Source organism: Gossypium hirsutum, chromosome A02 (assembly GCF_007990345.1).
Source record: "Gossypium hirsutum isolate 1008001.06 chromosome A02, Gossypium_hirsutum_v2.1, whole genome shotgun sequence".
Lineage (NCBI taxonomy): Eukaryota > Viridiplantae > Streptophyta > Magnoliopsida > Malvales > Malvaceae > Gossypium > Gossypium hirsutum.
In genome coordinates, this window is record NC_053425.1 from 8,229,617 (window position 1) to 8,251,510 (window position 21,894).

At 34.2% G+C, this 21,894-nt stretch overlaps 2 protein-coding genes across 2 annotated transcripts; both read right to left on the reverse strand.

Annotated features, from left to right (window-relative positions):
- Nucleotides 1-897: 897 nt before the first annotated feature.
- Nucleotides 898-8,453, reverse strand: LOC107938655 (sucrose transport protein SUC8). The gene is made up of 5 exons (XM_041090058.1): nucleotides 7,897-8,453; nucleotides 1,994-2,817; nucleotides 1,498-1,561; nucleotides 1,356-1,399; nucleotides 898-1,246 (listed from the first exon to the last, which is right to left on the reverse strand). The coding sequence occupies exons 1-5, from the start codon at nucleotides 8,285-8,287 to the stop codon at nucleotides 1,067-1,069; spliced, it is 1,503 nt and encodes a 500-aa protein (XP_040945992.1). The 5' UTR covers nucleotides 8,288-8,453; the 3' UTR covers nucleotides 898-1,066.
- A 5,671-nt stretch (nucleotides 8,454-14,124) lies between these two features.
- Nucleotides 14,125-17,275, reverse strand: LOC107938662 (receptor-like protein kinase ANXUR2). Its single transcript, XM_041090063.1, has one exon. The coding sequence runs from the start codon at nucleotides 17,049-17,051 to the stop codon at nucleotides 14,508-14,510; it is 2,544 nt and encodes an 847-aa protein (XP_040945997.1). The 5' UTR covers nucleotides 17,052-17,275; the 3' UTR covers nucleotides 14,125-14,507.
- Between the last annotated feature and the right edge of the window lie 4,619 nt (nucleotides 17,276-21,894).

Genomic DNA, 21,894 nt, shown 5'->3' on the forward strand with positions numbered 1-21,894 from the left:
ATTCTTCTCATAGTTTCAAGTTTACCAACAATCTCCTTGATTGTATCCTTATCCTCTGTGCTATACTCATAATTTTCAAAACTCATAATGTTAAATGTTGTACGTTGTTGAGCGTTGACATGAAATTGAGTCACACCATCATAGGATGTTCTAAAGTATGATGGAAACTTCAGCCAGCCTTTGAAGATAATAAATCTCTCTCTTGGATATTAACATTGTTCTACAACAAGCAAACAATCGCCATCTAAAGAGCGAGACTTTCCATTGGGCTAAAATTGCTTCTAAATCTTGTATGAGCTTTACTTGGCCTTAATTATTTCTTGTCTTTCTGCCAAAAAAATGTTTACAATATCTAGAAGTGTCATGTGTATCAAACTTACACCGTTACAAAAAAAAAAATCAAATCCTTGACAAAATGAAAATTTAGGTATTAAATTGGGATAAAAAAACTCATTAAGTACCAACTTGAAAGAAAGTGACAAGTTCAATGGCTAAATGACTATTTATACCATAATAAAATAACCATAGTAAATTCTTTGATTAGTGAAATTCTTTCAAACACTAATATAATCTCTCAAATTAATTACAAAATAATTTTCTTAAATGATATTATTTATATATAATAACTTTATGCTGAAATTTTAGTAAATGTGATTAGTGAAATTATATTTTCTTATTTATTTAATTTTTTTAAAGTAATAACAATAAAAGGGGTCTACCAAATTAAAGAAAAAAAAGCAATAATTAGAAAAAATAGAAGTGTATAAATATGTGTTAAACTTAGTGAATACCAAGCCTCTACAATGCAATAAAACCAAAAAATACAAAGAAACAGGAAATAAATATGGAAGTGAAGAAAGAAAGAAAGCAGAGAGATACTTATAGAAACCGAGAAATTAACCTTGTATACTCTGTTCAATAAAACTTGTTTCATTAGAAAATTTATAATCTATATACTTAAAGTCTCTAATCATCGCCTTAACGAATCACTAACAGCTTAACAACCTACTAACAGTTATTCAAAATAGAAAATGTTTATAACAAACAAAAATGAAATGGTGAGCAGTCAATGGCCTCCACCCACTACAGTTCCAGAGTTGAGGAAGAGATGATTTTTCGGGTTGGGAAGCGCAAAAATTGCCAACAAAGCGCTAATGGCTGCCACAATAGAGCCTAACACAAAGGCTGGTAAGTTTCCACCACCAAATGCTGCATCAAGCGGTCCACTAATCACTGATACAAACATCTGCCAAATTTACCAAATCAATAAGAAAACACTTCATTTGTGCTACTTTGAGACAGAACTATATCAACAGCAAAATTATCCCAATAATGAAGAATATGATGCTTTTTACCTGTGGAATAACTATAGACAAGTTTAGTACTCCCAATGACAGACCTAAAGTTTTTAGATGACCAACAAAATTAGTTGGTAGCCTAAATATAGACAGCAAATACATCAAGTGTCCACCAACAAGTAAAAACACTATGACATACCTTGACCACCGCCGGCATCAGCGCAATATGTGGATGCCAATGCGAATGGAATGCTAAATGTTACCTGCATCAGCCAAACATCAAATTTATTCAGTATTTTCAAGTCCAAACTCAACTAAAGAATATATTTTAATCAAAATTATAATAGAACTTTAGGGTTTTAGAAAAAATAAAAGACCTTAAAAACACATAAACTTAACTATAGTATAATGCATAATTCTTATTCTTATAAAATTTCTTAAAATGATATTTTTAATTGTGATAGTATTCTAATATATTTTATACAATATTTATCAATTTATTCATAATTTCTCGAACCTTTAGATATATAATATATAATATTTTATTTTAACAATGAAATATTTATAAAAGTGAATTCTTCTTTTGGCTAATTGATATTTTTCACGTTATGGTATTTATATTTATAGAAGTATTAATATGTTTTTTCCTTTCTTTTTTTTCTAAGAGGTAAGGGAAAAAAAGAAAAGAAACTAACCGAAAGTGGAATACCCAACAATCCAAACACAGCCAAGGCAAAGCTTTTGACGTTGCTGGGAGGAGAAGTCAAGATTTGGGGTCCTTGTTTAGCCCTCCAAGCCTCAGCCACCTTGGTGATCCACACGGTCCCGGCCAAGCCTGCAGCCAAAATGAAGTTGACAACCCCCCACAATTTCTTGACTCCTCCAACGAAGCGACTAACAGGCTCCAACCCCAACGACGTAACCGCCAACACTATAGAATTTATCATCAGACCCAACGCACCAGCTCGCACTCCATCATCATACAATTTTTGTTCACTTGAACTTCCCTTCACTTTCCCTCCGAATACCTCCACTCCCATCCAGTCAGTGTCGTACAACAAGAAGGGAAACCAGGCGATCCAATTAAGACAAGTCACGAGAAGCAATATCCACATTGGCTTTTTCAAGGTCTTGAATGCCGTCACTATCTCCCCAATGAAAGGCTCGGATGATCCTCCTTCGCCTTCGTCTAGAGATCCGTTACTCTTTAATGGAGTCTCTTTCACAGTGGTAATCGCGGTTGTAGTCACCGATAGGAGAAAAACAATGTCAATGATAAAACAAGTTTTGAGGTTTGCACAGTAAACGTCACAGGCAGTTGTTGTTGTGAAAGGTAAGAGTTTGTAGAGATTGGAATAGGAACCAGCTGCATAACCTAAAACGTTCCCGATAGCCATGAAAAAGGAGAACCAACCATTGGCGATCCTCATTCTTTTATGATCATTTCCGGAAAGGTCGGCCAGAAAAGCACGACATGGACCTTGTAGCATGTTGTTAGCCACATCAAGGATCCAAAAACCTGTTGGAAACGTGATGGGCCGAAAATTTACTTTTTATTACACACTCAATATATTACAATACGAAGATTACAAATATTTTCTCAATGACTAGATAGTCTAGCTGCTGCTAGATTTTAACTCACTCAAGGTTTGCTAACCTTCTCACTCTCACTCACGTTGCTTCTCTTATTTCTTTTTTCTTCTAATTTTTCTTCATTACAACACAAGTTCAAGCCTCTATTTATAGGCTGATAAAGTGACAACAAATGTGGCTATTAATCCACTTAATTTCCAGCCACAAAACATCTCAATAATGGAGCACTTTGTATGGCTAAAATTTCAGCACTTTGCATGGTACAAAATTGCTCCACATCTCATGCTTCTAGATTATGCTTGGAGTGGGTTTGATTTCTAACACTCCCCCTCAAACCCAACTTTCATACCGAGCTTCTCTTTGAATTTGTTGAATGTCTCCACTTTCAACGGCTTTGTGAAAATATCTGCCAGTTGATCTTCTGTCCTGCAATGGACCAACTCCACGTTTTTGTTTTTCACTTGCTCTCGGATAAAATGATACTTCGTATCGATGTGCTTGCTTCGGCTGTGCGACACCGGATTCTTGGCAAGTGATATAGCGGATTTGTTGTCAACGTAGATGGTAATTGGACCTTCATTTGAAACACCTATTTCTCCCAAAATATTCTTCAACCACATTGCTTGGCATGTACAAGTTGCTGCGGCCATATACTCTGCTTCACATGTTGAGAGAGCAATTGTTTGTTGCTTCTTTGACGACCATGAAAAAACTGCGGAACTGATGTGGAATGCATATCCGGAAGTGCTTTTCCGATCATCCAAGTCTCCCCCATAATCGCTATCTGAGTAGCCAACTAATTTTGAATCTTGTGAGTGGGTATAGAATAAACCATGGTTCATCGTACCTTTGATATATCTCAAAATTCTTTTTGCGGCAATTAAGTGGTCTTGCTTCGGCTTCTCCATGAATCTGCTCACCAATCCTACTGCATATGTAATATCTGGTCGTGTGATTGTCAAATACCTTAAACTTCCAACGAGACTTTTAAACAACGTCGGATTTATCGACTCCCTTGTCGAATCAACACTTAGCTTCATCCCTGGATCAGCTGGCGTGACTACTGGCTTGCAATCCTTCATTTTGAACTTGTTCAAAATCTGCTCCGCATACTTCTTTTGAGAGACAAAAATTCCATCTTGCATTTGTTTCACCTCGACTCCAAGAAAGTATGACATCTCACCGATATCTGTCATTTCAAATTCTTCAGTCATAGCTTTCTTGAAATCATCAGACATACCTGGATTGTTTCCGGTGAAGATTATGTCATCCACATATAGGCATACGATCATGATATCTCCATATCCATTCTTCTTTGTGTACAGGGTGTGCTCGTGCGGGCTTTTGATGAATCCATTTCTTCGGAAGTACTCGTCGATCCTTGTGTTCCATGCTCTTGCGGCTTGCTTCAATCCATACAAAGCTTTCTTCAATCGGTAGACTTTGTCCTCCTTTCCTTGTATGCTATATCCAGGTGGTTGTTCTATGTAGACTTCCTCCTCCAAGTAGCCATTCAGGAATGCAGACTTGACGTCCATCTGATAGATTTTCCATTTGTATTGTGCTGCGACCGCTATGAGAAGCCTAATTGTGTCTATTCTTGCGACTGGAGCAAATATTTCATCATAGTCCACTCCTTGTCTTTGCTTGTAGCCTTTGGCGACTAGTCTTGCCTTGTATTTCTCTACTTTTCCTTCTTTGTTGGTCTTCGTCTTGTACACCCACTTGACACCAATCGGGCTATGTCCTTCTGGCAGACTTGTTAGCTCCCACGTGTCATTCCTTCTTATTGCAGCAATCTCCTCGTCCATGGCCTTCTTCCATTTATTGTCTTCAATTGCTTCTTCGTATGTCACTGGATCACATTCTGTCATTAGACAGAATAGTGAATAATCGAACTGCGTCTCTACAGGTTCCGTAGAATTGTAGATGTCGTTGAGACTCCGTGTTCTTGTGGGTGCTTCATCTGAGCTGCTGCTTCCGCTGCTGCTGGTTGGTGACGAAGGGGCTGTTGTACCAGGACTTTGATCATCGCCTTGTTCTTCTTGGTTGATGACATCATTGTTGTCTTCGTTGAAAAATAATCCTTCCACTTTCTTTTCTTCTTCACTCCATCTCCAGTAATCCGCTTCATCGAACTCGACATCTCTTGAGATAATCAATTTCTTAGTAAGAGGATTATAAAGTCTGTAGGCCTTACTTCTTTTGTCATAGCCTATAAAGATACACTTCTCTCCTCTATCGTCAAGCTTTTTCCTCTGTTGCTCAGGAACGTGTGCATATGCAATGCATCCAAAAATTTTGAGGTGTCCAACTCTTGGCTTGTGATCGCTCCATGCTTCTTCTAGTGTCTTGTGTCTTACACTTTTTGTTGGACATTGATTCAACAGATAAACTGCGCATTCAACGGCTTCAGCCCAGAAAGTTCTCGGAAGGTGTTTACCTTTTATCATGCTTCTTGCCATATCCAGAATTGTCCGATTCTTCCTTTCTGCAACTCCGTTTTGTTGTGGAGTGCGTCTGGCTGTTAACTGATGAATGATTCCATGATCCTTGCAGAAACTTTCATAAAGCTTTGCAGTATACTCGCCTCCTCTATCGGATCTGAGTATCTTCAAATATCGACCACTCTGTTTTTCCACCATTGCTTTGAACTCCTTGAATTTTTCTAGGGCTTCCGATTTTGCTTTGAGAAAATAAACCCAACATTTTCTGCTATAATCATCAATAAAAGTTAGGTAGTACCTGTTTCCACCGAGTGATTCAATGTCGTACGGACCAGATATGTCGGTGTGTACAATTTCCAATGGTCTTCTAGCTCTTCGAGATTTTCCTACTTCAAATTTCTGCCTATGCTGCTTTCCTTTGACACAGGCTTCACACAGTTGATCTGGATGATTAATACTTGGTAATCCATTCACCATATTTGTCTTCGACAACAGCTTCAAGCCAGAAAATCCGAGATGTCCGTACCTTAAGTGCCACAACCATGATTCATTCTTCAGATCCGTCTTCATGCATTTTACTTCTCCAGACTCGATGTCGAGGGTGAAAAGACGATTTCGCGTCATATCAACTCGAACAACTAATTCTCCACTTTTGTTCCTGATGGCGAGTGAGCGGTCTTTCATATGAACTTCATATCCTTTTTCTAGGAGTTGACCAAGACTGATCAGGTTGCTCTTCAAAGCTGGTACGTAGTAAACGTCTGAGATGTACTTCTTCTCTCCATTCCTTTGTGTTATAACAACCTTGCCCTTTCCTTTGATTTCTGCATGTGAGTTGTCTCCAAAAGTTATTTTTCCATGAACTGTTTCATCTAATTCTGTGAACAGCTCCTTTCTTCCACACATGTGGTTGCTTGCACCGTTGTCGAGATACCACACACTTCTCTTGCGATCTTCATTTTCTCCGTAAGTGAGAAAGACACTTGATTCCACTTTTTCGTTGCCTTCTGCTGCGACTGCTACATGGTTTCTTTCATCCACTTTGTGTGTTGATCTGCACTCGTAACTGAAATGTCCATACTTGTTACAGTTGTAGCATTGTACCTGAGATTTATTTTCTTGAAATCTGCCTCGGCCACGACCTCTAGATCCACGTCCACGGTTGGATGTTTGATAATCTTTATTTTCTTGATATCTCCCATATGATTGATTTCCACGTCCTCGTGATCCTCTTCCTCCTCTGTTTCCACCACGATAGCCTCCACGGTATCCTCTGCGGTTTCCTCTTCCTTGGCTAAAGTTATTACTTGTTTCTCCGTCGTCGACGGACAACTTGCTATGCAAGGCTTGATCAAGATTTTCACTATCTTCATTTAGCTTCATCTTTTGCTCATGGGCTTGCAGAGAACCCACAAGTTCTTCGAGCGACATCTTTGACAAATCTTTTGATTCTTCGATGGCAACGACTACGTACTCGAATTTGCGTGTGAGTGACCGTAGAATTTTCTCCATCACTCTTACCTCGTCAAGAGTTTCTCCATTTCGTTTCATTTCATTTACCACCGATTTTACACGATTGGCATAGTCATCGATATTCTCGGAGCTCTTCATTTTTAACATTTCAAATTCAGCTCTAAGTGACTGAAGGCGTACCTTTTTAGCTTTTTCTACACCTTGAAATGATTTTTGCAAAATCTCCCATGCATTCTTCGCGTTCTTCACATCTGATATTTTCTCGAAGGTTGATTCATCCATACCTTGAAAGATACTATTCAAGGCCTTTTGATCCTTCTTTCGTGCTTCTCGTAACGCCTTCTTAGCGTCATTTGATAAAGCTGCTTCTGTAGCGGCATCTCCGGGCTCGATGTATCCTTTTTCAACGATCTCCCAACAATCTTGCGAACCGAGCAAAGCCTTCATTCGAATGCTCCAATTTCCATAATTTGTCTTCGTCAATTGTGGAACTTGTAGCTGAATTACGTCGCCCATATCGACTTGTTAGATGAACACCAAATGTACTCCGAACTGGACACGAACCGGACACGAACCGAACTCCGAACCAAGCTCCGAACCGTAGCTCTGATACCACTTGTTGGAAACGTGATGGGCCGAAAATTTACTTTTTATTACACACTCAATATATTACAATACGACCACTTGTTGGAAACGTGATGGGCCGAAAATTTACTTTTTATTACACACTCAATATATTACAATACGAAGATTACAAATATTTTCTCAATGACTAGATAGTCTAGCTGCTGCTAGATTTTAACTCACTCAAGGTTTGCTAACCTTCTCACTCTCACTCACGTTGCTTCTCTTATTTCTTTTTTCTTCTAATTTTTCTTAATTACAACACAAGTTCAAGCCTCTATTTATAGGCTGATAAAGTGACAACAAATGTGGCTATTAATCCACTTAATTTCCAGCCACAAAACATCTCAATAATGGAGCACTTTGTATGGCTAAAATTTCAGCACTTTGCATGGTACAAAATTGCTCCACATCTCATGCTTCTAGATTATGCTTGGAGTGGGTTTGATTTCTAACAAAACCTGTAACGAAGACAGCAACAGCTCTAGGCTTTGTGGGATTGTCCAGTGAATCACCAGCTCGATGGCCTATGTCTTTGGCGAAGCCAATGAAGAAAACAGCCATGGCAACTAAACAAGCTCCAGCAGCAATGAAAGGTCGGCGACGACCGATGCGAGAGGTGCAATGGTCACTGAAGTAGCCTACAATAGGTTGAACGAGGAGGCCAGAGATGGGGCCACAAAGCCAAATGAAAGCAGCCCAAACGTGAGGAACACCAAGGGTTTGAACATAAGGGGTTAGTAGAGAAAGTTGCAGAGCCCATCCGAACTGAATCCCGGCGGCAATAGCCGAAACCATCACTATATTCCAAATCGGCTTTGGGGGACCGTTTCCGCCAGTCTCCATGGTCATTATTTTTCAATTCTATTAAAACAAAAGATGGATGATTTGATTGACTGAAAACTGCAACCGAAACAAATATATAATCAATTAGAATGGTTTATGGAAAAGGAAAGAACTCATAAATACATCTTTCCTGTTTTGACTATCAATTTATTTCGCATTCTCCCTCTTATAGATAAAACCGAAAACGTTGTAATGGTTGTGTCATTACTGAGCATCAAATGCAAATGCTTGAAGGTAGACAACGGAATTTGAGTGATTTATTAAAAAAGAAATGTAATTAATTTAGATTAAATAATTAAATAATAATAATTAGAGTGATTTACTAGGAAAGTAGACCTGTATTTTTGCTGTGGATGAAGCTCCAACGTGTTAATACATTGGATCATTTTACATATTTCTTGGTTCCAATAGCTAAAATCGCACTTTCCATACCTTGAGAACTTTCCTTATCTGCACTATGACTTCTACGAGATTACCAACGCTTAAAAATATAGTGAATTAGAATGGTTGTAAGAGAAGACATTAAATATTGTAACATATAAGGAAAGATAAAGAAATGTAACAGGTTGGGCAAAGGAAATAACTCATAAATATATCTTTCCCGTTTCGGCTATCAATTTATTTTATTTTATTTTTTAGTCAATGGCTATTAATTTATTTCACATTCTATCTCTTATTTTTTGGATGTCACACAATTAATTAATTTTTGCCATAAAATCTATATTGGTACATACATATGTCACACAATTAATTAATAACCAACGCTTAAAAATTAATTAAAAATATATATGACATACAGGTCGCATCCACAATTAATTAATCTTAATTAAAAATTAAAATTGTATAATAATTTTTGCACATGTATCTCACACAAGTAATTGATTTTAATTAAAAATTAATTGTAGCGAAAAAAAAAAAAGGAGACGCGGCTAATTTTGAGTAGTGGGACGAGTGGGGGAAGGGAATTGGGGGCTAAATTTAAGATAATAGGTTTCCTTTTCTTAAAAATAATTAGGCTGCTAAAGATAGTAATAAATGGGATAATCAATTGGATTCTGGGGGTAAAAATTGGAATAAAGAAAGTACTAGCCCTAAGTCTTACCCTGGGTTGAGATATTGGCCTTTCAGTGGTAAGGAACGTAGAGTTGTTAAGCAAATTATAAAGCTTTTGTTGAAAGGGTAGACATGAAATGGAGAAGATTATTATGTTTTTTCTTCCAAATTTTATAATATATATCTTTTTAGTTTTTATATAAAAATGTGAAAGAAAACACGTTAATAGTAGCATTTTTTTTAAGAAAATAATAGCATAAAGGGAAACATCAACCAATTACATCTTAATTTGATATCGACCGATTTAAGTTAGCTAACAATAAACTTTTCACTGTATCTAGGGAATCGTGGTATACTTGCAAACTTGAAACTCCAAAAGTATAACATTCAGTCATATGATTGACAATTTTATTATGAATTCTTGGAATATGATGAATCCTTACTCTCTAATTCCTTCTCTGGATTTGATGCAGCAATCGTAACTCTACTAAACTGCTATTTTCTCCCCCACCAGCCAAACGTAACTCCACTTATAGTGCATCATCACATTCAACTTTATCTATCTAAAACCTTTCTCCCAGCTGGCTAGAAGTAGACCTTTCAAGATTGCTCTTGCTTCTACTTTGAAAACAGAATCCTTACCAAAAGTCATCAATAAACCACATAATAACTAGTTAGTATCTGAATCTCTAAACACATCTCCAATGGATGAAGAAAGACTGTTGGCTGAGGCCGCACTATCCGTATTAAGTTTTATCCAGCCCCTCTCCAGTCGAGCCCAATGCAACAACGTGAGCATAGGACTTGGCTGAAACAAACTCGAACTAGATTCTGCATAATTCCTTGCCCATGAATGACTTGTAACCACAAGTTTGAACACAACTATGGTTATTAGAAAAAACAAATGAGTTTCGATCTTTCCAAAGCAACCAACATATTATAGAAAATAGAGTCTGCCAAACCGTATTCTCTGTACCACAATTCCCTATATATTGCATATTCCAAAGAAACTACTCGTCAAGTGGAAGAGAGAAAAAAGCATCCTGAACTTGCTTCGGAATTACCGATAACCACACTAATCTAACAAATAGGCAATCTCGAATCACATAAAATCCCGTTTCCAACACACTTAATAGTAACATTTTTTTACTTTGTAAAATGAAAAGAATTTTAATAATTTTTTAATTGAGTTAGAACCTAGCAATTAGACATAAAAGAATAATATGAATTAAAAAAAAAGGCAAATATTGCAATGATAGTGTTTTCATATTTAATATTGTTTATAATTTTTTAAAATAAGTTAATCCTTGAATAAAACTATAAACCTCATGTATAATGGTACCTAAACCTAAATCATCAAAGACCCAATCTTAAGCAGCACCTCAAAACTAGACAGAGGCTAAGGATGACGCTGCCTCCGGAGAGGTGGCACAAGCTGAATAAGGATGGTGGAGTTAATAATGCCACAGGAGCAGTAGTTGGTGGAGACTTTATACGGGATTCATCAGGCTGCTGGGTTATGGGATACAGTTGGAGTATTGGTTGCTGCTTGATGTTGCCAGCCTAGCATTGGGAGCTGTATGACGGCTTGTCTGTGGCTTGGGATGCGGGTATTTGATGCTTGGTGGTGGAATCTGATAGTCGGGCTGCGATGGACCTTGTCACGGCTGTTACCAGGGAGGAGATGTTGGAGCTCGTAATGGCTGTTCGTGGCCTTTTGTCTCGGTCGTGGCAGGTATCGGTGAGTCATGTTCTGCGGGGTGCAAATACGGCAGCGGATTCTGTTACCAAGCTCGCTAGGGATTGCCCATTGGGTTTGCAGCTGGTTTGGCACCCTCCTCCATTTGTCAAACTCATGGTTGAATGGGAAGAGTAGACCACCTATTGTCAATGACTGTTAACTTTGGTTGGCTTTTAGCCTAGGTTCATTTTTGTTTTCAAAAAAAAAAATTCAATCTCAATTTTATCATTCAATCAAAATTATTTTTTAAAGATATATTTTTTTTACAAAAACTTTTGTTTTTATCTACGTTTGTGGATATACAATAATAAAAACCTGATACTTTTTTAGCATGCTTGTCAAGATTCCATTTGTGTAAGGAACCGAGAAGGGCCAGTGCAAAGCATGGGTGAAGGGATTTCGGTCTGGTCCCAACTAGTTCGGGGTGGGTTAAACACAATACTGATGGTGCTGTTTCTGTAGGTGATGTTAAGTCCGGGGCTTCTGGTTTGATTAGGAATGCGTTGGGAAATGGGAAGTTGGCTATAGCAGATTCATTGGTGTGAGCAACGTTCTTGAAGTAGAACTGCATGTTGTTTTGGATGGCTTGAAGATTGCCTGGGACGAAGGCTTTTAGCAAATACTGTTGGAATGTGATAACCTTCATATTATTAACTCCACTTATTGGTCGAGGCAATGATGTATTTAGTAAAGTTGAGGAATTAAGTAGAAGGAACTGGGCAGTGCATGTTTCGCATATTCGAGGGATGGTAACGTCGGTAAAATAGCTCTAACAGATAGACCTGGGTTGCAAGTACTTTTAGACCCTTTTTCTGCTGTTCTTGACGTGTTGAATGATGATGTTTCAGGCCTGTCTAGCTATACGAATGCTCAACACTTTTCCTTTGTATTTTGTTGGCTTCTAGCTAGTGGTGAGCATCGCCCGGTCCGGGCCGGGCCGGCCGGGCTCAACTAAAATTTTAGGCATGTTTGCTAGGCTCAGGCCCGGCCCGGCTAAAAAAGCCTAAAATTTTATCTAAGCCCGACCCGAATAAAAATGCTAAAATCTGGGCCAGACCGGGCCCGCCCATATTAATTTTTATATTATTTTTATATAATTTAAAATATATATAATGCATCAAAAATACTAAAAATATCAAAATAAATATTTTCCAACAAATTGGAAATAAATTTTAACAATATATATATACTTAAATAACACTGCATCTTAACAATCAAATGTCTCTAAAATAATAACAAAATTAACAATAAAATAAATTTTATACAATATCTAAACAATAACAACAAAATAGTAGCAACATAATAGTAAAATGGTAGTAAAATAGGGAGAAAACAACAAGAAAATAATATTAAAAAAAGCAGAATTTTTTTCTTTTAGTGCATTCGGGCCGGGCCGGGCCGGGGTCGGGCAAAAAATGCCTTACTTGAGGCCCGGTCCATTTTTTAAACCGGCATTATTTTTTTTCCCAAGCTCATTTTTTGGGCCTATATTTTTACCCAAACCCTCTCAAATTTCGGGCAGGCCTTCACCCGGCCCAGCTCATGATCAGGTCTACATCGAGCCTCCTTCTATTTTCACACACACAAAAAATGAACTATGGACATAATCACAATTGAAATAGTAAGATTATTATATGATAACATTATGGAAAGAAAATTGAAAAAATGAAAAATTGAAGGGTAGAAAATTAGAAATATGAAAGATATATTTTATTGTTATAAGTGTGCTTGGTTGGGAGGATGAAAAAAATAAAAGAAAAAATATTTGAAAAATATATAATTTTGAACTAACATGCACATCTCTTATTTTCTTTCCTCCTATCGTTTTAATTTGGAAAGATTAATTTTTATGCATTAAGATAAAAATGCACATCTCCTATTTTCTTTCCACTCACTTTTCTTCTCTACCAATACACATTCAAAATTTATTTCTTTTCATTTTTTTATTCCCTCCTTCCATCCCTCCAATTTTTCACCCAACCAAGCACATCCTATGTACTAGAATTTTAACTCTTTCCCTCAATTTATGATGCTAAAAAAGTAATAAAAAAAGGGTAAAATAATAAAGGTTAAATTGTACCATTAGTCACTAAGCTATTGGTAAGTTTTTATTTTGGTTACTTAACTAAATAAAGTTACAATTTGATAACTAATCTTTTCAAAATTGTTTTTATTGTCACCTGACTGTTAAGTAGCACATTTTTATTTGATATAATAACAATTTTAGTGTTTTATATTTTTTGTCAATTGAACCCTAGTTCTATATAAAAATTATAAAAAAAACTCAAAATTATTTTTAAAATAGAAAAGTTTATAGAAAAATTCCAGAAAAAAAATGAAGAAAATTATCCTTCACTAGAATCCAATAAAAAAATTAAAAATAGAACAAAATCAAAATAAATGTTAGATTATTACATGCTTTCATAATTTTTCTAGAAATCAAATTAGTAATATTTAAGTCAAGTTTCATGCCTCTCAAGAACATCCACAACTGATATTATAAAGGCTTGTGAAATCGACTCTAATACTCTTTTCTAGCCAAAAAAATTACAAAACATATTAGAAAGTTTTCTTTATAGACTCAATTCAAATTTTTAATTAATTCAAATTATTTTTTTAAGACCCAAAATTATATTTTGATTTTTTTATAACAAAATTTCATGTAAAGAAACAAAAGAGGTAAAAATAAATAAATAAATAAAGAACCAATAATATTGTTTAACTTTTTTTCCTATGTTTTTTTAAAAAGAAAGGGGCATCGGATATTTCTATTCATATAATATAGAGAGAAATTTTGGAGAGTTTGAAAACAATTTTCTTTCATTTTCTCACTTTATCCATTTTTGAAAATTTTATTTATTTTTATATTAATTTTAATTTTTAGATTTTTTTAAAAAAATTGAAAAGAATTTCAACTTTTATCATTTTATAATAATCGAGGTGAAATTGATAGAAAGTATAAATTTTGAAGACTAAAATTACTATTATACCAATTAAAAAATATCACCTAATAGTTAAGTAATAAAAAAATAATTTCAAAAAATTTAGTGACTAAGTTGTAACTTTTTTAAATTAAATGATAAAAAAAACTTTACACTAATTGTGTAGTTACCCAATAATAAACTAGTTTACAAAATGAGCAACCTTTGGTTTGAACATTTTAAAGACAGACATGGCCTATAAGTAAGGCTTTCTAAGCCTCTATCTGTACCCAAAAACAAAAAAAGAAAGCCATACATACATGGCCTGAAACTGCATCAAATACAAACCTTGAGAAAAGCATCTTCCTAATTTAATTCTGAGTTAGTCCGTTGTCACGACTCATCATTTTTCCTAAAGTACAAATTGAACATATGTTCGGACATGAATCCGAGTAATATAGTTGCGCAACTCTTGGAAGGTGGGAAAACTTGGATGAAAGCAGCATATGTACTATCTTCCTTTGAGATCCACAAACTGTGAGAAAACGGTACTTCGGTTTGAATCAACGTCATCATTAACTATCGCTTCATCAGCAGCGATGGTTGCTGTGTGTGTAGCATAAGCATTATTGGCCTTGTTTTCAGCCACTAGCATCCCTCCTGGATGTTCCTCCAATTGAAGGGAAAACTCGAGATTCCACAGCACATCACCCATCGAAGGTCGATCAGTCCCATGATCCAATAAACACTTTCCTGCAATCTCAGTGAATTTCCTAAGGCAATCTGGATTAATCCTTCCCTTAAGATGGGGATCAATGATTTCATGGAGTGTTCCTTTCCTTTCGCAAATCCGAGCGTAATCTCCAAGACTAACTTGTTCCTTAGGCAAGCTCGCGTCTAGTACTGGTCTTGCGCACAACACTTCAAAAAGGACTACTCCAAAGGAGTAAACATCGGATTTTTCGGTTAATTGTTGCCTACGGAAATATTCGGGGTCCAAGTAACCAAAACTACCTTTCACCATTGTACTAACATGATCTTGTTCTAGATTTGGACCGGTTTTCGATAGTCCGAAATCGGAAACTTTGGCTACCCATTTCTCATCCAATAAAATGTTTGTAGTCTTAACATCTCTGTGTATGATTGTGTGCCTTGCGCCAGTGTGAAGATAGTGAAGTCCTCTTGCAGCTCCAATGCATATTTCCAATCTTTGTTTCCAAGGCAAGGGAGGTTTATTTGTCTTATACAAATGTTCCCTTAAGGTCCCATTAGCCATATAATCATAGACCAAAATCATCTCTCCGCCTTCTTCGCAAAATCCGATTAATGACACTAAATGCCGGTGTCTAAGCTTCGACAGCATCTCGATTTCAGTCTGGAATTCGTGTACTCCTTGTTCCGAAGAAGGGTTTGATCTTTTGATAGCAACTTTAGTTCCTCCATCTATAGTACCCCTGTAAACATTTCCAAATCCTCCAACACCGATAACGCGTGATTCATCGAAGTTCTTGGTGCCATGTTTTATCTCCGACAAAGAGAAATGCCTGCATAGACCGGCAGCAAGGTTCGAAATCTGGCTACCGGGAAAGGTTTTTCCGGTTGACGATGAATGTGAACTGCCATTCGTTATCACCGAACTGAGAGTTTTTCCGGTTTTCTTCTTTTTCTTTACAACAACAACAACAACAATGGCAACCACTAAAGCACAACTAGCAACCCCTCCAGCAACCCCACCAGCAATCAATGGCCCATTTCTAGCCTCTGACTCTGAGAATCGTTTACTTTCTGCTTCTGCATCAGTAAGCATTTGGGACGGCACCGGATTCGGACCAGCCAAATTCATATTGGTGTCGTTAATTTTGAAAATCTCCAAGCCGTTAAGAAGTGCATTAAGATGCTTGGGTTTCATTGATACGGTGGGATGCAATTGCACCCACATCTCCTCGTCTCCGGGACTATCCGAAACATAGGCCGCAAAATCTTTATAAATAGGTCTCCCCTGACCTCCAACCCATGCAATTATATCACTCGGACTTTGTGCTGTTTGATTGTTAATATAAATATCAAACACTCTTTCATTTATTTTATTAACCTCATACTCACAAAAATGGAGCCTAACAACATATGTGAAATTTGCATCAACATGAAAAATCCAAGTGAGGTTATAATTTGCATTAACGCGGGCACTCGGCCCCATCGTTCGCCCCGTAGAGTACACATCCACCGGCGCAATCACTTCCGGTACGCTTTTCGAGTATTGGATGCTTAAGTTTTTATCGGCCCTGGACGTGACACCGATCCCGCTGCCAAACAAATACGGGAAATCGTCGTACCACGTTCGAGTAAGCCCGGAATCTTTGTTGGGAGGAATGAACTGTCCACCTACGTTTAACCTAAACATTGTTTGCAACGTACAGCTAGTGAGTTCCAAGTATTGATCACTAAATCCAAGGAAAATTGCAGACTTTTGGAATATATCTGGCATAGGCACCAGTTCAATGCCATTAACGTAAGCATATGATCCCTTAGCGGGAGTGATGGTAACATTGAGATCACCCGATCCAACGGGTGTTAAAGAGAATTCTCTTATAATGTAACCCTGCGTGAAAGCTTTTGCGGTGATGGCGCCGCTGAAGTTGTGGAGAAGAGTGACGCCGTTGGCCACAACGGAGAAATAGGAGGTGAAAGGGTCGAGACCGTTGTAAGTGGAGGGGTAAAAATAGAGCCTGAGCCAATGGCGGGTATTGGGTGTAATGGGGAACTTGTACGATGTTGATGATGATTTGAAAATCCTCGCCGTCATGTATGGAACCGCTGTTGGCAACGAAGGGTCCTGGTATTGAGCCGTGGCGGCCTCTGTATCACGGGAAGAGGTTAAAAACTTGGCGTCGGGACCCCATTTCTGACCATCGGCATCGGTGGCGGCGTCTTCTGATGCTCCACAAGAAAGGATATAGCCCTTGTGTATTGAATCTGGATTACTTTTTGCAAGAAAATGAGTGAAAAAACAATAACAAAGAGCGAAAAGCAAGGTTTTAGAGATGGATTTCATCATGTTTGAGAGAAAAATTTCAGGAAACGAGAGAGAGAGAGAGAGAAAGGGTAAGAAGCAGATTTTTTTTTTTAATTTATTATTTCTAATTCAAAACATTGATGAAATCCATAGATTAGTGGGGAAATTTTCAGGTGAAAATCAAAGAATTACGTTAAAAGAGCGAGTGGAATGAATGGTGACTAATTTAAGTATTAACATAAAATAGATGAACGCCAAATCTGCAGTACGATGAATTGAATGGCCTTTTTATAGAAGGGGGCCACTTGGCCTTTCTTTAAGCTTTTAGGCTTACCATCTCTGAAACTGCCCTTGCTTTCCACTCTGTAACCGATTTGAAATTCTGTTATTTTATCCCTATTCAATAACTGATGAATTCACCTTCAATTTTTAATTTTTTATTTCTTAAAAAGTGGAAATGGAATAATTTAAATTAGGATAATTTTTAGACATCAAATTTTAAAGACATACAAATAGTAGTTTACATTATCTACATACATGACATTAATAAATAATTAAAAATTAAAAGAAGAGATAAAAAATGAAATCAACGATTAAAAATAAAATAAAATAACTAAAAAACCGTTAGTAGGAAATTGAAAAATTATAGCCACCACTAATTGTATTATCAAATTATGTTATTTGATTAAAAGTTAAAAAAAATGGAAAAAGCAAAATTGGACTGCATTGAAACTAAAATTAAAAAAAAAATTAGATGCACAAAAATATAAAAATATTAGTTTTTAGGAAAAATGACTATTGTAAAAGAAGAAAAGATGTTTATTTATTATTTAAAAATTAATTATTTTAAGTAATGTAATTAAAGTTAAATTAAGTTGAAGAATATAGTATAAATAGATAATTCAAAGGGATCACATAGGAAAAGATACTCTGAATCATAGAACTATAATGAAATTTACGATTAACCAACATTTATCAAATTTGAAAAAGAGTCAAAAGAAATGGTTTGATCATCTTATTTTGATTCCTCGGATTGAGAGATCCATGAATCGGGATCATAATGCATATAAATACAAATGGTCCAATGAGAGCAAGAATTTTTAAGAGCATTTGAAACATTTTGTTTCTGAGCAGAAATGTTGTTTTTAATTAGTGTTCGATCGATTACATATTAATCAATATTCAATTTATTGGTATGAGGTTATCGACAAAAAAGATTTGTCTAAGTCACTTCGTTTCTTTTTGTCCAAGTTGCTTCTTTTTTAGTCTAACTCACTTCTTTTTTTCTTTGTGAATTTCGGGAATATCCCCATTCATAGGTTTGAGATCCACATCTATGAATTGAAAGTTCCAAATGATCAACTTTACAATCAGTTGTTAGAATCAATAAGTCTTTAAATCCTTCATTGAAAAAATTGAAACTTTTCTTTTGGATGATCATAATACTTCTCAAAAACCGAAAGTGCATAATAAAAGAATGACTTATATTAAGATGATCCTAAAAACTAAGGTTTTTAGGCACTAATAAAATTTCGCCACATCATTAAATTTTATAGACAAGAAATTATTATTATTATATTATTATTATTATACACCCATCTATATTCAACCTACTCTCCAACTCCATATTTTTTATAAAAAAACATAAATAATTAAAAAAAATCAAATAACAGAGAAACTTTAAGAAATTTACACAATTCTTATTAGTGAAGATTCAATAAATTATAATTTTTGATTTTAAAAAAATGTAAAATAAAATATAATTATTCATTTTTGCAACATAAATATGAGATTAACGATAATTGAATTCACAATTTGAAAATTGTTATTTGATTTTCTCAATAATATGAGTTCTTATTATGAGTGAAATTGTTGATTAAAAAATTTGTTTTAATAATATTAATTTTTTATAAATTAGGAAAAACTGTGAGATAAAAAATTTTATAAAAAAAAATTAGTTTCAAAATCATATAAACCATAAGATATAAACTTAGTTTCAAACTATTGGATAAGCACAAACAGTGGGATAAAAAACTTATGTCAGCCTTAGGGTAAGTTTATTTTGAAATTATTTAATATTTTTATTTTAATTACTTATGACTCATCCCTACAAAAAATAGAGTTGAAGAGTAGATTAAATATGAACGGGTGTATAATAATAATTTTATATCTTTAAAATTTAATGATGTGATAAAATGTTAATGATGCTTAAAAGCCATAGTTTTTAGGATCATCCTAATATAAATTATTCTTATATAATAATATTTTGCTATCTTTAAAATTGGATAATGTGATAATATTTTAATAGTACCTAAAAACTATGCTTTTTAGAATTATCCTGATATAAGTTATTCCCATATTTAATTGCATCTTCTTTTCCTAGCATTGTGTAAGTTCAGGCGAGTAAGAATAATTAAAAAATTAGAAATTGACTCGAATCGAAGTGTTTAGACAATTTTTGAAAAATAAGTTTAAAAAATATGATTATTCGAAGTGGTTATTTGAAAAATAATATGAACCAAATTGGATTATATTTTTTTATTTAATATATAATTGATTTTAACTTTTATTATATAAAAATAAATAATTTATATTTGAAATAGTGAAAATAATTTAATTTTAAAACTTTTTAGAAATATTTATAAAAGAGGATTAGAAATTTTGTCTAATAATATTAAAAAGCCATAAAATAAATATCATTTTATCAAAGTAAATTTAAAAATATAAAATTCAAAATCAATATGAAAAAACCAAAAACAAATCAAATCAAACTTAATTATAATAAACGGTTCAAAAAATCCAAAAAGTGGAGCTACTATCCTCCAACTAATACATGCAAGAGTGTGGAATCTTGATAAAATTATATTTCATTGACTTTTTCTTTTTCAAGGTATCTATTGGAGCCAGCTCAGTAACTAATCATTCGTATTCTGTAGACTTATTAAGAGTGTAAAATATTGGCCACAAATTTTAAAACTACTTCATACCTAGAATGAAATCAAACCCTCAATCACTGGTTAAGATATATAAACACATTTTGATTATTCGAAATGGTATAAGTGAGAAATGAATGTGTATCAAATTCAATAATAAGTTAGAAGTAATTCGTATTACTTGCATTAATTATGAAATTTCGGTCAATTAATTAATGAAATAATAGTCATTAATTTATCATGTGTGATTTGAACGAGAATATATATATATTTTAAAATTCACATAAGATAATTTTAACATTAAATTTCAAAAGTTTTATGATTTTAATTAGGGATTAAAAATTTTCCAATAATCAAACTAGAGGTGAGTCCTATAAACTTTTTAAAGTAATTAGACAGTCGATATACAATAATTAAAAATAGAAGGCTTAAAGATAAATTTGGCTACTAATGTTTACATGTTTTATCAAAATGACTTTAGTTGTACTTTTTAGTCTTTTTTGGCCATCAACCTTTATTCTTTTTTCTAATTGTTTTTTTTAATAGATTTGATGAAAGTATCGTTAAAAAAGTTAACAGGATGATGTAGAATTTTATACGTGGGATATTTTTAATGAGATGTAAGTTATTACTTAGATAACCCAACAAAATAATTACATGTGGAAAATAATAAAATAAATAAATCATTAAGTTAAAAAAAATAAACGTAATTATCTAAAAAAAGTTTCTGAATGAATACACACATTCAGTATTTTCGGTTCGATTTATTAATTATCTTCTTGAATCCTCCTAAAAAACAAAAGTAAGCATTTATTTTGAAACCTTTGTTTAGATAATTACGTTTATTTTCTTTAAATTAAGAAGTATTTTTTAGTTTCATGTATGTTTATTTATTTTATTATTTTTCATATGTAATTATCTTATTGAGTTACCTAACTAATAAATTACATCTTATTAAAAATATTTCTCATCATCCACGTTAATTTTTTTAACAGTACTTTCATCAAATCTATTAGAAAAAGAAGTTTGAAAAAAAAAAGGTTGATGGCCAAAAAAGGCTCAAAAATACAATTAGGACCATTTTGACAAAACATGTAAACGTTAATGGCCAAATTTATCATTAAGCCAAAATAGAATTTAACTACCTAAATCTTATACCTCTAATATTGATGCAAACAAATAAAATTAATATGGGTGATAATTAAACAACTATCTAAAAATAATTATAAGAAGTAGAAATTTACGGTGGCCAATAGGAGTGTTCAAAATTCAGTTAAAATCGAATTAACTGATCAAATTGATTTAATTCGGTTAATCGGTTGGTTAATTGATCTAGTTCAATCAGAGGTCAGTTACAGGTTTTTTGAAATTTTGTTTAATGGTTAATTCAGTTCAAAATCGGGTAATTAACCAAATTAACCGAACTTAATAAATAATATTATATATTATATGTATTAGGCTATTACTAGTTCGGTTAATTAGGTCAAATGAACATTATAAATTTATTTATTTTTTATATATTTTATACCTGTTTTAACCAAAAAAATAAAACATATAAATTTCAGTTAATTCGGTTAAATGACCAAATTAACCGAAATATTTTGATTCGGTTAAAACTTTTTTGAAAAATTTTCGGTTCAGTTAACAATTAAAAGATTAAAAACTTAGATTAATTTAGTTAATACTAACTTGGTTCGGTTAACCGATTAGTTAACCGTTTGAACACTTCTAGTGAGCCGATGAGTTTCTCTATTTCCGAAGTTAATGATAACATGGGTGAATTTGTGGGAGTTGAGTGCAAAATGAATATGTTACTATGTGGTCATATGTTATAAATTGCAACAACTTATTGCACATGATGTAGTTCTAAGTTTTGGCACAAACTGAAACAAATGAGAGCATAAACACAAAAAATAATTATATAGTTTAGATTTAATATGTGGCTTGGTGTA